This window comes from Triticum aestivum, chromosome 5B (genome assembly GCF_018294505.1).
Source record: "Triticum aestivum cultivar Chinese Spring chromosome 5B, IWGSC CS RefSeq v2.1, whole genome shotgun sequence".
NCBI lineage: Eukaryota > Viridiplantae > Streptophyta > Magnoliopsida > Poales > Poaceae > Triticum > Triticum aestivum.
The window spans coordinates 659,257,675-659,274,279 of NC_057807.1; the positions used below are offsets into that span (position 1 = coordinate 659,257,675).

Genomic DNA, 16,605 nt, shown 5'->3' on the forward strand with positions numbered 1-16,605 from the left:
GATTGTGATCCAAGGACGGAGAGCATGGAGGGGGTTTAGATGGGCTAGTGGACTGTTGTGAATGGGTGCTGGGCTGCAAAGAGAGAGGGGTTTCGGTTAACTCAGTTAACCGCTAGGGCATCAAATGACCTCCAAATGAAACGAAATTTAACAGGCGGTCTACCGGTGATATACCAAGACCACTCGTCAACTCTCGGTCCATTCCGAGAATGTTTTCCTGCGGCTCGCGAAACAAGAACTGGGAGGTGCCGCAGACGCGTGCGAGTGTGGTTGGGCTCAGAACGGACAACGGAGAGAACCGGAGAAACCCGAACGGATGCATGTTTTGAAAAACATGCAGATGAAATGCACGTGATGACATGGCAAAGTGCAACACGCAAGCAAATGACATGGCAATGACAGCGAATAACTGGAAGACACCTGCATATCGAAATACAACCACTTCAGTCATATTTCCAACACCAGCACATCAAATTGTACCGACCCTCCTCTCAAATTACATGACACTTTTGCTTTCAAGCCAGTACAAGGGTCCCAAATATGTTGCAATCGAAGAGGTCGGCTCGGCCTTGTATTTTTTAGAGATCGACGAGAACTAGATGGCGTTGTCTTTCTCCGGCTTCACCTCGTCCTGGTTCTCCATCACTTCACGCTGGTACCCTAACACGGTCTTCCCATTCACAATGTATGTGTAGGTAGCCATTGAGAGGGCTGCTGCGGTGATAAACACAACTTCTGGCCTTCTCCTATGAGCCACCATCAATAAGATAAGCTATAATTCAAACCTCGGCAGCAAATCAATAAGTGATTATGAACAAAATACAGTGATAACTTTGTTGAAAATGACACAAGTAACAATAAATGTGCAGAAACTATTTTTCCAAGCTGTACCAAGATAAGATAATAAAATGTTATCTCACATTTGACAAAAAAATATGGATATGATGCAAGTACCAGGTCTTGGAGGAACCATCACCAAAAAGATCGGCAGGTGTGCTGTTGTTTGATCCATCTCGGCCACTGGAGGACAACTTCCGCTGTAAACAAAGGGCAGTTGAATATATATCAAATATTTGAATATAAATATCAAACAAGCAGAGATCACAAAGGGCAGTTGAATATATATCAAATATTTGAATATAAATATCAAACAAACAGAGATGAGGACGACCCGCCAGCGTGACGAGCCAGTCGGACACTACTCAAGCGCTTGAAGGCCATGGCGGACGAGTTACGCAAGATCGGGAACACCATCGCTGACCGCACCCTTGTCACCCTGCTCCTTGCGGGCATCAGCAACAAATTCGACAAGCTCTTTCCCATATAAACAACCAAGAGAACTAAGGCTAAAGTGTTGAGGCCAGTTCTTCACGCTTTGCTCTAAGATTCCAAAGATTCACCGTCTCAACGCAATGCCTACCCACCAGGGGCTCAGGGACGACAATGTCGTCGAAAACTGTCCTGTTGGTGCACAACCAAAATAGTCCAGTACACTGCTATAGCCACTAGACCCAGGCTGATTGTTTTCGCCTACTGAACCGATTTTTCACCATGTCAAAAATGTTCGACGACCCGATTACAAGGGCAAAAACCCGATTCCTGGCTTCCAGCATCGCAATTCGACGACCTCTGGCGCTACTTTGACCTCTGCCCCGCATGCTGCTTCATCGTCATCTACGCAGCACCTCCTTAGGTTGATCCATGGACAGGGCTCGTGCAGGCCTATCCTGCCCCATGGGCAGCAGCTGCGCGAAACGGTGGCGTCCATTGGCACGCAGCACCATCGGCACAGTGACAACTGGTGCCACCGCCTCAACACCCTGTTGGGGAACCAGGACTACAGTCTCATCAGACGAACACCTCCTTCGTGTCACTCCCAACAGCTAGGGCACCAGCTGACGTCCGCGCCTGCGCCTTTCCTGGCCACACCGATGAACTACACGTCAAATCCTCTGCAACCGCCTACTCTAGCACCCTCTGCACCGGCCACGACACCTGCAACACCTTCACGGGGCCAGGCTGCCTTCCTGCTCGCCATGAACACCAACACCAAGGCTGGAGGCTGGATCTTCAACTCAGGTGCTTCTGCACACATGCCCAACTCATATGGCATGCTGCATGTGTCAAACCCACCTCCTTATTTCCTCAAATAACTGTAAAAAATGGCTCAAATTTATCTGTTTTTTACCTTGGACATTCTTTATTCATACTGCTAGCAAACCTCTACTTCATAATGTCCTTGTTGCACCCTCACTTGTCAAAAAATGATACCTGTTCGTCAAATTTACTACTGACAACCATGTCTCCGTTGTACTTGACCCTCTGGCCTTTCTCTGAAGGACCTAGCGACTCAGGCACTGATCACGTGGCAAAATTGTTTGAAGAACCTATACCCATTTCATGATGTCATGCCGGCTTCCTCCACTGCTCCGTCAGCCTTCCTCGCCTCAGTCAATTTCTGGCGCCCTCGTTTAGGACACCCAAACCATCATCTTGTACCTAGTTTACTTCAGCAATTTACTGTACTATTCATTGTAGAAAAGATCCTCATGAACCAGCCCTCTGTGAAGCCTGTCAAAGAGGAAAACATGTACGGTTGCAATTTTATCCTTCAATGAAATCTACTTCTGCTCCCTTTGAGCTCTTGCATTTTGACTTACAGACCTTCCCATTGCATGCCAAGTCTGATGTTTACTCCCCCTTTCTTAACATTCAAATATATGTCTCCATTCACTTTTCTACTCCAATTAAATTTCTTCAATGTGATAATTAATGGCCATGAATTAGACAATAACCACACTTTGAGAATTCTTTCTTACTCAAGACATTGTCTTCAGATTCTCTTGTCCCTACACTTCTTCCCAAAGTGGAAAAGCTGAGTGTGCACTTCGAACTATCAATGATGTAGTTTAGAAAACTCTGTTAATTCAGGCACTATGTCCCAAGATTATTGGGTGGAGGCTCTTTGCACTGCTAATTATCTTATTAACTTTAGACCCAGGAAATCTTCTCTCTCGACTACACCCTTCTCTTCTCTGCATAATTTTCCTCCACCATATGAATATATGATACACTTTGTTTTCAGCTGTCTTTGTTTTCCTAACATGACTGGCACCACCCCTCATGAACTTGCACCCAGATCTCTCCTTGTGTTTTCATAGGCTATCCAGATGAACACCATGGATATCGTTACTTGAATTTAGCATCAGGTCGTGTCATTCTCTCACAACACGTTGTCTTTGATGATTCATCAATTCCGTTTGTTTCAGTCTTCTTCTCACTCACTTGCGCACGACACTCTCTTTGCCACACCGCCCAGACCAACATTTTTGTCTTCCACTACTCCTGTCGCCTGTCCACAAACCTGTGATCCAGTTGCACCTCAGACATCAGCCTCTCCACCTGATCCTTCTCCCTGTCCCTCAACTCCTACCAATGACACCACCACCTCATCTTCCTCACCCTCTACTTCTGATTCTTCATCACCTGCGACACCTCCTTCACCAGCAAATGCTATCCCAGTTGCCATGCCTTCCAATCATCATCGTATGACCACTACAGTCAAACATAGTTTTGCTATACCAGCAAGTCGGCTCAACCTTCTCGCCACTAAACCTTCTATTTCTCCACTTCCAAAATCCTACCGCGTTACTCTTCATGATCCAAACTGGAAAGAAGCAATGCATTCTGAATTTGATGCTCTTCTTCAGAATGACACATCGAAGCGTGTTCCTCACCTAACCAACTGAAATGCTGTATAAAGCCAGATGGGTCTATATGAGTTATTCTCAACACCAGGGATAGATTATGATCAGGAATTCTCTCTTGGTGTTAACTGTCAAGCCAAGCACCATACGCGTTGTTTTATCCATCGCAGTTTCCTCCTCTTTGCCAATTCACCAACTTGATACAATGCTTTTCTTCATGGTTACTTACAAGAAACTATCTATTGTCAACAACCCAAAGGCTTTGAACATCCCTCTCTTCCTTATCATGTTTGTCATCTCAAAAAGTCCCTTCATGGGCTAAAACAAGCACCTCGAGCTTGGTTTAATCACTTTGCTACATTTATTCAGTCTATTGGTTTCACTGCTTCTAAGTGATAATTTCTCCTCATCTTTCGCACTGCTACTCACACTCTTATTTATTCCTCTATATGGATGACATAATTATTATTGCATCTTCCCCTGATTCTCTAAATTCAGTCATCACCTTTGTTCATTCAGAATTTTCCATGTCTGACCTTCAAGCTCTACATCAATTCCTTGGCATTGCTGTCAGTCGCTCCTATTCAGAACCTTTTCTTTCACAACGCTAATATTATTTCTAAACTGATTGACAAAGTTGGCATCAGACTGCAACACTGCTCGCATTCCGGTTGATACTGGTAAAAAACTAGATTCTTCTGGGCAATGTGTTTCTGATCCCACTTAAAGCATCACTCAACCAGACATCTCCTATTCTGTTCAGCAGGCATGCCTCTTTATGCACGATCCTCGCGAGCCCCATCTGAACCTTGTTAAGTGCATTATTCATTGTCTCAAGGGCACTTGCCCCACACCTCAATACTTCTTCACCGACCTTTTTGACAGCATACTCAGATGCCGATTGGGCTGGATGCTCCACTCCCGGTATTGTGTGTTTTCGGGTGATAACCTGTTTTCATGGTCGTCAAAATGACAACTCACTGGCTCCAGGTCCTCGGCCAAAGCTGAATATTGCTCAATTGCACATGCTGTTGCTGAAATAGTGTGGCTTCACCAGCTTCTGCAGGAACTACATCGACCAGCCACACAGACTACTATTGCTTATTGTGATAATATTTCTGCTTTCTACCTCTCTGCTAAACCTGTCCGCATTGGCGAACAAAACACATTGAGACTGGTCTCCATTTTGTGGGGAAAAGCGTTGCTCTTGGACAAGTGAGAGCCCTACATGTACCCAGGCTTCCAATTTGCTAACATTTTTGCAAAGGGCCTACCGGCTGCTGTTTTCAATTTCAGTGGATTCTGATCCAGTCTCAGCATCTAGCCATTCGTTGATGCCACTCCAGGGGAATGTTAAGGATACATTTGTGTGTGTAACACACAATCCATTCAGTTAGTCTTTGGCTTGGTCCTTGCACTGTTGGTGGGCATGTTAGCCAGATCTGCACGATGTGCTGTGGTTGTCAAGAGTCTGTAATTGTACTCTGAATCAAATGAATCAAATTCAGCTTCAGTATATACCTCTGTTTCTATCATGGTATCCAATTCTGGGTAGTTCCTCACCTCTTTCCAATGAGCCAAGATGGCTCACTCTCCGCCCCGCCACAGGTGTCGTCATCCAATGAGCCAACATACAGCTGGGGATCCTGCCGAGCCCTTCACTCTCCATTGTTTTATCTCAATTACACAAATGACATTAGTTGGTAGTTGGTGACAAAAGAAAATTGACCTTGCACAAACAATGAATATACCGGTTACCTTAACCAACTAGCCTCTTAAAGGAGAAGGAAAATAATTGAACACTGCTACACATACAATAGGTTGAGTACGATTTTCTTACAACACCAAATAACATCCATCCATCAAATTTGTTCCGCGGTGGCCTGTAGCTATCGATTCAGAGCGTCATATGAAAATCATATCCCAATTATCGTATGCACAGTAATATCAAAAATAATTACACATCCAATGATCCAAACCCTTTCAAAGGTGATATATTTCATTGATAGCTGGAGAAATAGTGCAGAGCAGGAGACATCACAGAAGCACCTACACGGGCCGAGCGAGCGCAGGAGAATAGGGGTGCCCTAAGCAGCTAGCCTACGTCTCCGAGAACAGGTTTTCTATTCGCGCCGGTACGCTCCCAGTTGCGAGCTTCGCCCCCTCCCCTTCCCCGTACCCGTCCCCGTCCCCCACCAGGCGCCAATCGCAGCGGAAATCCTTACCCTTGTGGCGTCGCGGCTTCCGGAGACGCCCTTGCGGAAGAAGCGGGAGGCCGGTGCGGGAGGCCGGAGCGCGGACCCAAGCGCAGATCGGAGCATCGCCGTCATCTCGCCGACGCCGAGGACGCGGGGGTCGGCTGAGGGCGGCAGGAGCCGCCTCCCAGTTCGCGTCGCCTTTGCCCTTTCCCTCTCGCCTGCGCTGTGACTTTTTTTTTTAATGTGCGCTGTGACTTTGGTGAAATGACCTTGGCTTTTTTTTTAGGATGCTCCTAATTCTTTTTTTTTCGAGAGTACGCCAAAAGCGTACCGTATTTTTATAGAAGGAGAAAAAGTTTTACAAGAAACGAGCGATCAATGCGAACATCGATCACCCGAGCACCCACTCACACCTACTGTTGATCAATCGTGATCTCTCACAAAACGTTCTAATCCACCCACTCCTACACCTGCAATATGCCAATCGCGAATCTCCTCAAGGATGGCTCTAGCTAACTCATTGTAGTCCTTAACCTGTTCCGATCTGTTGAAAACTCTAGCGTTCCTCTGTTTCCATAGCAACCAAGCCGCAGCAATGATGAGTGAATCGAAACCTCGCTTTTGCTTCCCATAGAATCCAGCTCGTGCCCTTAGCCACCAGTCGACAAAAGTGTCCGTGCTGCTGGGTGGGGTGTGTCAATTTCCAGGGTGTCCAAGCACTTGTGCCACACTTGTCTAGCATAGACACATTGCACCAAGATGTGCTCAGCCGTGTCCTCATTCTGCAAACAAGTATAGCATGGCGACGGGTTATCTTGCAGGCCATGGCGTGCCCGTCTGTCCGACGTCCACAATCGATGCTGCATCGCAAGCCAGGTAAAGATTTTGCACTTTAATGGCGCCCAGCTACGCCAAATCGCCACTGATGTGGGTGAAACGATCGCACCCTGGTTGAGCCTCGTGTAGGTGGATCTCGCCGTGTATAGACCCGATGGATCATGCGGCCATGAGAACGTGTCCTCCAGTAGCTCATCTCTCGGCACTGTCGCAATGGCATGTCTCAAATGGACAGTTTGTAGCAACGCTCCGAAGGTTGTCTGTGGTTGTACGTCGAGTGCCCACCTTTCTCCGATCAAAGCCTGGGCAACCGTGCGTGAGTTTCTGACCCTATTCTCCACTCCCGCCACAAGCAACGGTGCTATGTCCCTGACGGAGAATCCATGAATCCGCCGATCCCTCCAAAAAAGGATCTTGTCTCCTTTGCCCACTGTGATGCTCCTAATTCTCAATCGACTGAGATTTTCAAGTCTCAGGTCGGCTCAGTAGCCGTCAGATAAGTGTCAAGATTGGTGTTCAATCGTTGGATGTGTTTCTGAATGGGTAAATGTTTCTACCGGCCGTCCGGCTGAAACTTCGATCGGTCGCGTGCGGGTTGTGTGATTTGATTGAGTCGATTTGATTTGATCATGCACCCCCCTCTCGCGCGTTGAACACATGCTAGACCCATGCATCTTTTTTGCAACACAACCTTATCTCTTTACCGGTCATCCCCGTCCGTTCCTTCTTCGCAACAATGCAAAAGTCACCTCCCTTAACCGGTGTTGCCACCGGCGAAGCGCGGCCTAGTGAGCGTCGTCATCAAAGGGTCACCAGTGATCTACAAGCGCTGAGAGACAACCATCGACGTTGCTACAACCCGGCCGAAGACACGTGAGATGCCCTCGGTCGGCTGCAATGGTGTCGGGGCCACTACTAGGAAAAAGCCTATACACAGGATCTTACCAGCAGCGAGTTTTAAAATAAGGCACCCGCAATGAAAGTTGGTCAAAGTTTCCAATACTGCCCAAACGTTGTGTGCAGGGCCCCAAGCCGGTCCCTGATGGACCGTTCACTCACTTCGTAGGCCTGGCCACGTGCTATGACCCAAGCCCACCTCGTCGGATGGTACTTCGCTTTAAGAGCCAGCGCTTGGCGATGCCCTAATACTAACGTGCCCTTGTAGACGCATGGATAGTTGGGTTCTGCATGCTAGTGTGTGGAGGAAACATGGGCTAAGGGACTGTGTTTAGTTGCTACCCTGAGCGAAATTTGCCTGGCCAGAAGCAAGCCGGGCATGCACATGCATCTTGTTTGGTTGGTGCCTGAGTGCTATTTGGACCAGCCTGACCTGAGATGTCCGGCAAGTAATTAGCCGGAGCCATGCCACCAAAATTGGAGGCCTGACTCAGGCAAAAGCAATCAGGTGCGTCCATGTATGTACTCTCCCCTACTTGATTATTTTAATAATTCTCAGGCATAGAGAAAAGCTCAGGGACTGGAACAAACCACATCTATCTCGGCTGCCTAACCAAGCCAAAGACACCCGAGCCGCTGCGACCTGTCAGGCGCCCATTTTTCTCAGGCAAGGTGCTTATGGCACCATCCAAACGGAGGGAGTACACGCCATGCTTTTGACTACATGCATACACGTCACTTTCTTATTTTTTTAACACCACCTTACATTAATTAACCAGTGCGAAACTTACAATCGTTCGATACAAAATTCACCACATAGGGCGGTACATCATTAACAAGAATACCATCGGATCTATTGTCAAAACTAAATTTTGCTATTACATGTCACTTTCTTATTGGTCCTGCACACTCACTATGGTCACATGCAAGACTAGCTTATCTTGTGCACAAGCTAGAGAATTTTATTTTGCTAATTTTATTCTTTGCAGAGGTAAGCAATGGAAGTGATGGTGAACAATGGAGTAGTACTCCGGGAGGGGATGAATAAAGAGATTCACATGTAACAGGGATACTTGTAGTCGTTGCTACGATAATAAATAAAATGTTTCAGTGTACTACCTTCACTAGTTTGTTAGCCTAACATGCTTTTATAATCATGTGGCAATTGTCACTGCTATGTTGTTTGGGGCACGACAATTTCAGTGGTAATCAGAGCATAGGTTTACTTTTTTTTTATAAAATCCTCTCTAAAACTTATTTTAATCTTTACCTAATAATAAAAAGGTGATCGCTTCTTCCCACCAAATTTTCGTCCATAGCTTCGTCCGTCCGTCAAAACTTTCATAGGTTGTTGTAGTTTTACGTGAGTTGGACTTCTCCCTAATTCAAGTTTTACCAGATTTTTGTCAGACCCGTCGGCTGTTTGGGCCTCAGTCCACAAAACTCGGCCCATGCAAAACCATGTAGTCCGGCGAGGTGGCAAAAATAATGATGCTGCTATTGGGAATCAATCTGCCAACCTCCTATTCAATGTATAAGGAGGTGTCCAATTGACCAAGCTTATGATCACAGACAAAAGAAAGGTTGATTGGTATTAGATAGTCCCATCTCACTTTTTTTAGAGGAAAAGGGCTCTCGAAAGCCCCGGCTCCATTTGTATTTAACAAAAGAAGCCACCAGACAGTGTAGCGATTCTGTTACAAGCACGCGGGGGAAACGGCCAAAAGTCCCACCTCGCTTTCTTAAGCAAAATCTCACCAATTTAAATACGTGAGTTGATACCAATAAGCCGTCCACAGAGTCAATAAGGAGTGTGTCTGCTTCTCCATGGTTAGCTTTCTATGGAGAGAGAGGGTTTGAGAGAGCATCATGAGAGGAAGGAATAGGATAAGAAGAAGGGACTGACCACGGAAGGAGCAGGGAGGAGAGCATGAAGGAGTTCAGGCTAACGGAGAACACTGAAGTGGTGGTGGTGCATCCGTTGCCTCATCCTAGGTAAACTTTTTTCGTGGGCTTCTGTGTTGGCCAAATGGGCCTTTGGCCTGATAGGAAGGAGGTGGAAATGCTCACAGATAAAAAGGAAAAGAAAAAGGATAAAACCGGCTGAATCTTATAAGAGGAATATAAGCTTTTGAGCTGCAATATTAGTTAGGTAAAAATGTACTCCCTCTGTAAACTAATATAAGAGCGTTTAGATTACTATTTTAGTATTCTAAACGTTCTTATATTAGTTTACTGAGGGAGTACATGCGAAGACATGGGGTGCTAAACTGCTAATAGTTTTCTTTGTTTGATCAGGCCGACTCCTCTTATTAATACCCCCTCCGTTCCAAAATAAATTATTCAACTTTGTACTAACTTTGTACTAAAGTTAGTATAAAGTTGAGTCACTTATTTTGGGACGGAGGGAGTATTGGTTTTGGTAACTCCAGCATATAGATCACAATGTTTTGGTAACTCCGCGACGCCGACACAATTTCAGGTCACCACGACGACTCCACGTGTGTGTCGTCTCCCCATATGTTGATACGTCTCCAACTTATATATAATTTTTGATTGTTTCATGCTATTATATTATCATTCTTGGATGTTTTACAATCATTTTATAGTCATTTTATACCATTTTATATCATTTTTTGATACTAACCTATTGACATAGTGCCCAGTGCCAGTTGCTTTTTTCTGCATGTTTTTTACATCGCAGGAAATCAATACCAAACGGAGTCCAAACGCAGCAAAACTTTTTGTGGATTTTTTTGACCAGAAGACATCCAGTGGGCCAGGAACGCACCTGAGGGGAGCTCCGAGGGGAGCACAACCCACCAGGACGCGCCTAGGGGCCAAGCACGCACCGATGGGTTGTTCCCTCCTCGTTGGCCGCCCGCACCGCCTCTTTGTTCGTCGATAAAAATCAATTCCAGCTGCCGCAAGTTCCAGAAACACCATATCCAATCTAGACACCATCTCGGAGGGGTTCATCATGTCCATTGATGCCTCTCCGATGATGCGTGAGTAGTTCTTTGTAGACCTACGGGTCCGTAGTTAGTAGCTAGATGGCTTCCTCTCTTTCTTGATTCTCAATACAATGGTCTCTTGGAGATCCATATGATGTAAGTCTTTTTGCGGTGTGTTTGTTGGGATCCGATGAACTTTGATTTTATGATCAGATCTATGTTTTTATCCATGAAAGTTATTTGAGTCTTCTTTGATCTCTTATATGCATGATTGATTATAGCCTCCTATTTCTTCTCCGATATTTGGGTTTGTTTGGCCAATTTGATCTATTTATCTTGCAATGGGAAGAGGTTCTTTGTGATGGGTTCGATCTTACGGTGTTTGATCCCAATGACAGAAGGGGACACGACACGTATGTATCGTTGCTATTTAGAAACATTATAACTGAGCACTTTTCGAGGCATCTCAGGCTATAATATTCTCAGCCATCCATTCTCGCGATCCAATCGTTCTAGGTCATCCTATTCACGCGGAAATCACTCCAGCATGCGCCGTGGACCGTGATCGGCCTTATTCATCAAGGGTCGCTGCTCCAGTAACATTTTTGGAGGCTCATGGTTCATCTGGGACCGTGTACGTCGCTGATGAATGGAGCAGGCCCTTCTCCTCCAACAGGCCCACTCCCACCCGGCTCGCTCGACCCCAACCCTAGCCGCCAGTGCGCCATGTGGGTCGCGCCGGCGGCCGATGGGACGAAGCACGCGACCACGCCACCCTTTCCCAGATGCCCCGGTAGCGCCGCCTTCTTCTCCCCTTGATGCCCCTCACGAGCGTCGTCACGATGAGGACCTGCTCCATCTCCCTCTGCTGCCCCGTTTGAGCGCCTCCGTGATCTCGACATACTCCAGCGACGCCGCCCCGATCGAGCTCCTCTACAACCAGCAAGAACTCTGCCTTCATCTCCCTTGGCCTCCGCCAGCAGTACGTGTTCCTTCTTCTCTCTTCGGTCGCGGTCGAGCGACGCTGCCAGCAGGACGTGCTCCAGCGACGCCGCCCCAACCTAGCTCGTTCACCTGCACGCCCTCCACTCTAGCCCCGACAACTAAGAAAGCTCCGCATGCCGTCCCTCGTCAACTTCTCCAACGCCTGGCGGCTCATCGGCGACACGGCCATGAACCCCGTCAACAGAGTCTTCGGTGAGAATTACCAACTCACTGTCACCTTCTAATTGATATTGGAAAAGCGTTCTTCTCTTCTTCCCGGAGTAATTTCGATTGTGTTCAGGTGTTGTATGTGTTAAGAGCTTGAGGAAAGCTCCCTTCCTTCCCAAAATTGGTGCAAATTGGGATGCTTTTGGATGCCATGATGATGGAGGCCAGGAAGGGCTTGATGGAGAGGGAGAGGGATCAGTATCCGGTCAGCATATGGGTCATGGCCGTCAATGATGACTACGTGTGCCTCAATGTTATGAAGGTCATCCTCCGGCACTGCCAGTATCATGGTTAGAGCCTCCTTGCACTTCATTGTGTATATTTTTGTTAGAAACTTCATTGAGTTTTAAGACATATTATTACGCCCAGGAGCAAACGCAGTCACATCATCACTGGTATGCGTCGGTGCTATACAATCGGTTTTAAACCCCTTTCCACGACGGAATTTGGAACCGTTGTCAAGTGAGTGTGGGCGATAGGGGGGGGGGGGGGTCCTTCCCACACGACCCAGAAACTGTCGGGGATAGGCCCTCCCGACCCACAAGCTGGCCATTGGGCAAGGCATGGAAACCCAATTGTTTCCGTTCGTATGTACATCCCACATGGTGAATCCCAAAAAAACATTTCCGTTCGTATGTATATCACACACAGTCGATCCAAGGAGTACGTTTCCGTTCTTATGTACATCCCAAACAATTAGGCCGCTATAGTCATGTGAAAAAGGTGGGCATCAACATTTAATCTTCTGATATGCTTGTGATAGGTACGTTATTGCACACGGTTCAAAAATGTAAAATGTGTGTGGTGCCTCTACTAACGCCAACATGTACATTTTCATAACTGTGTGCGATTGGTATTCCTATCACACACGCACACTAGTTTGAAACGTTTGTCGTATTACCATGAATTGCACACGCATATGAGACGAAACCGTGTGTGCGTCCGAAGGGCATCGCAAACGTTTCATGTCAAAAAATCGTCTGTTTTCTTTTTTCATCGCACACGCTGTTTTCTTTCTAACCGTGTGCACATTATTTTATTCGCTCCTGTACAATTTTTTTGGTTGTAATTTATTACTTGAGTTGGAATTTTTTGAAATATGAAACATGCAATTCAAATTCTCAGCACAATGGTTCAACAACGAATCCATAAATAAAATTGCCAGTGCAGTATGTTTAGTAATTACAGGATTAGACATCAATTAACTATGATGAACCACAATATTTACAGGCGGTAAAGGTGAAGAGACAAGTGTAAATTATTTTGATTGTTGATGTTGTTGAAGAAGCGGAATGCCCATAATGTGCCTTCATGCATGCCATAGGCATGAACAACTTTTGTCCAACCCCTTGTGACGATCGCCCGCTCATCCTTCACTGCCTTCAGGAAGACTTCTAGAGCATTATCATGATAGCATGAATTATATACTTTAACCTTAGTTGCCTCCACTCTGGCCATGTAGTTTGCAAGTTAATCATCAGTAAATAGCTTCGTAAACCATTGAAAGGAGAAAAATATCAGATCATGAGGTCTAATAGAGTAAATTATTGTGGGCAGGGGGAAAAGGCAACAGATTACTTACCATCGTAAAGTTCACTGATGTCTTGGACAAACTGTAAATAAAGAGCTTAATTTCCATCTCTCGTTTCTTTCTCCTAACAATCTTTCTTAGTTTCCTCACTTGACGTTGTTTCATGAATATCTCATTGCCCCATACGCAAAAGGGATTGAAGCGTGGATCAGTACCGCTCATATACGTGCCTACAAGCAACCAGTAAATGTTAGAAGCTAAATGTAAAATACAACTACCTATATTCCTAAGTACAAGTATTTTTAGAGATTTCAATATGAACTACGTACAGATGTATATATAGAATTATAGATATAGTTTAGATTAGAATCTAGATTCACTCATTTTGCTTCTTATGTAGTTTATATTGGAATCTCTAAAAATACTTAAATTTAGGAATAGGTGGTGTATAAGACATGTGATGCAGCTAACCTCGACGGCAAACAACAACATCCCCCATTGTAGCCCTGTGTAAGTACATGGAAAGCCAATGTTAACTACAACAGGGTTAACATCCACCAAAAATAGCAAATGGTAATAAAATGGCAGCATCTGTAGTGATATCTTCATTGCGAAAGAGTAGCACGGTAGCAAAGGGACGGATTAAAAAATGGATACAACTGTTAATTGCAACATGCTTAATGGCATCCTAATTCATGTTTTGTAAGTTTGTAGCCATTGAAATACAACTGTTTAAAAATGGGTACAACTGTTAATTGCAACAGGCTTAATGGCCATGGAAACCGGTACTGATAAAAATGCAATTGACAGAGTTAAATATCACAAGGCAGGTGCTGCCAGAGCAGATAATGGCCCAATTGTCTATAAAAAGGTATGGGAAATGCTAAAACGTGTTAGGCATGTTTACTACAAGATTCTTAAGACATCGATCGTACAAAACGTAGCCATTAATTGCAACTGGTATTGGTAAGATTGAACTGGTGAGTTCATACTTGGTAAGCCCTGAGAGGTAGTTGCTGGGGCACTTCATCTTGGCCAGAGCCCGTCCAAAGTCAGCGGCAGCGGAGGCAAGCTCTTCCAATGGGTCAAAGTGTGGATCAGTGCCCCCGACATGTGTACCTACAAGAAGCAAGTAAATGTTAGAAGCCAAATTGCAATTGCACAAATGATGTAAAATATTGTAAGACATGGGATGCAGCTAACCTCGATGGCAAACAACAGCATCACCCGTTATGGCCCTGCGTAAGTACATGGATAGGCATGTTAAGTACAATAGGGTTAACATCCACCAAAAATAGCAAATGGGCAGCATCTCTAGTATATCTTCATTGCGGAGAGTAGCATGGTAGCAAAGTTTGTTGCTGGTATTGGTGAAATTGAACTGAACAGTTAATACTTGAACATCACACAGTGTGCCGTACTAAAATAAACAAGGCACGAACATGCTTAATACATCAACCGTACAAAACATAGCCATTGCAAGTGGTATTGGTAAGATTTAGCTGGTCAGATCATACCTGTTAAGTCATGGGGGGTAGTCGTCGGGGCACTTCTTCTGGGCCAGATCCTGCACCATGTCGGCGGCAGCGGAGGCAAGGTGTTCCTCTGGGTCAACACGCACAGTGGCCATCGCGCCATGGACCGCAATCAGCTCCTCGACCTCCATGTGATATGTGGTTGGGCTTGCGTGATGATGCTCTGGAGGTAGGGACGGTGGGGATTTGGAGGCATGAGAATGTTTCGCAGGCGCCATTTAAGCAATCAGGCCGGGCCGTGATAGAGATCGATGGGTTACCTGACTGGATCCGAGCAGAACGTGGATGTGGTTGAAGCTGTGGTTGTGGCGGCGACGGTTTGAGCTGCCGGTAGGGGGAGGCACGGGGGGCGCGGGAGAGGGAGAGGGGGGAGATGGGGGGAGATACTGAGGAAATTTGATGAGTGGGGATGTGGTTGGAGGAATAAATTCTGAAATCGCGCGCCTAATGAAAATTTCGCTGTGAAACTTGAAACTTGGGCGGGGGAAACACACAACGCAGACGAAGCGCGTAAAATACTCGTGTGTGAGAAAACAGAAAATTGGCAGTTCCTGTTTGCATAAAAATGTACACGTGTAGTCGATTTTTTCAGTCAATGGTACGCCTGGTTTATTAGGAACCATTGCACCGGTAACATACTTATGGATCATTAAGGCAAAAAAAACACACACGGGTATGGCATAGAAACCGTGTGTTTTGTGATCTTAACGCAAAAAAGCGCACACGGTCACACATGCTAATCAACGCTCAAAGCCCTCAAAGGATGCTCATTGTATGTTAATACTACAAACTTAAAGTACTAGCGGTAATTTGCTCTAATACTACAAACTTAAACTACTTCTCACATGCTGCCATCGGGGCATGCTGACCAGACGCTGGCGTTCTCCTTCCCGGCCTTGTAGGCGGCAACCAACCGTGCTTCGATCTCCACCAAGCTCTCCTCATCACGGCGTGCGGCCTCTTCTTTCTTGCGGCGGCGGGAGTCTCTTTTCTTGACTGATTTCTGCCTTTTCCGGTCCTCCTGTACGGCTTTGGCCGCCTCTAGATCCACCGCCCATTCGGCCATGGCAGCCTCAAAGTCCGCCCACGTCACTGTGTGGCTGCCGGCGGCCATGAACTCGGCGCGGTGAGATGCCGTCGCTTCCTTACCATGTGTGCGGTCGCGTGCGGCGAGGAATGCGGCGCCGCGGGATACCATCGCTTCCTTACCAATTACTGTGCGCCGCAGTGCCGTGAACGACACTTGAAGAAAGCTCTGGGACGGAGGGGCCGGGCAGCCGTACAGTGCGGTAGTTTTTAAGAGCTCAACGACAAACGACAAAGGCAATTTGGCTTCCTTACAATTTTGCTCCTTCATTATCGCACACGGTTCATCTCGGTCGCTTCCGGAAACAGTGTGCGCCGAGGCTATTGTGTGTTGCGTTATGATTGGCCGGAACCCCAGCCACACGGATCACGCGTGTGCACCGTAGGATGCGCCGCAATCGAACGGCAATCCACGTCCCTCACATCACATCCGTGCAGTTGTAGCTGGATTGGATTTATATGCGCCAAATGCCTAGAAAATGCACATAATTCCTTTAATATGGTAAATGAGCACGAAAAATGCCAAATTTGAACACGGTGATTTGCAGGGTATATGTTCTTCGTAGAAAAAAAACTCCAGGGCAAAAAACAAAGAAGATTTGGATTCCCCTTCAATCTTGGTGATTTCCCTCTCGAAAGCATGGAACT

At 46.2% G+C, this 16,605-nt stretch overlaps 1 protein-coding gene across 1 annotated transcript; it reads right to left on the bottom strand.

The window, feature by feature from the left end:
• Positions 1-396: 396 nt before the first annotated feature.
• LOC123113967 (uncharacterized) lies at positions 397-6,173 on the bottom strand. The gene is made up of 3 exons (XM_044535308.1): positions 5,933-6,173; positions 955-1,037; positions 397-746 (listed from the first exon to the last, which is right to left on the bottom strand). The coding sequence occupies exons 1-3, from the start codon at positions 6,035-6,037 to the stop codon at positions 596-598; spliced, it is 339 nt and encodes a 112-aa protein (XP_044391243.1). The 5' UTR covers positions 6,038-6,173; the 3' UTR covers positions 397-595.
• Between the last annotated feature and the right edge of the window lie 10,432 nt (positions 6,174-16,605).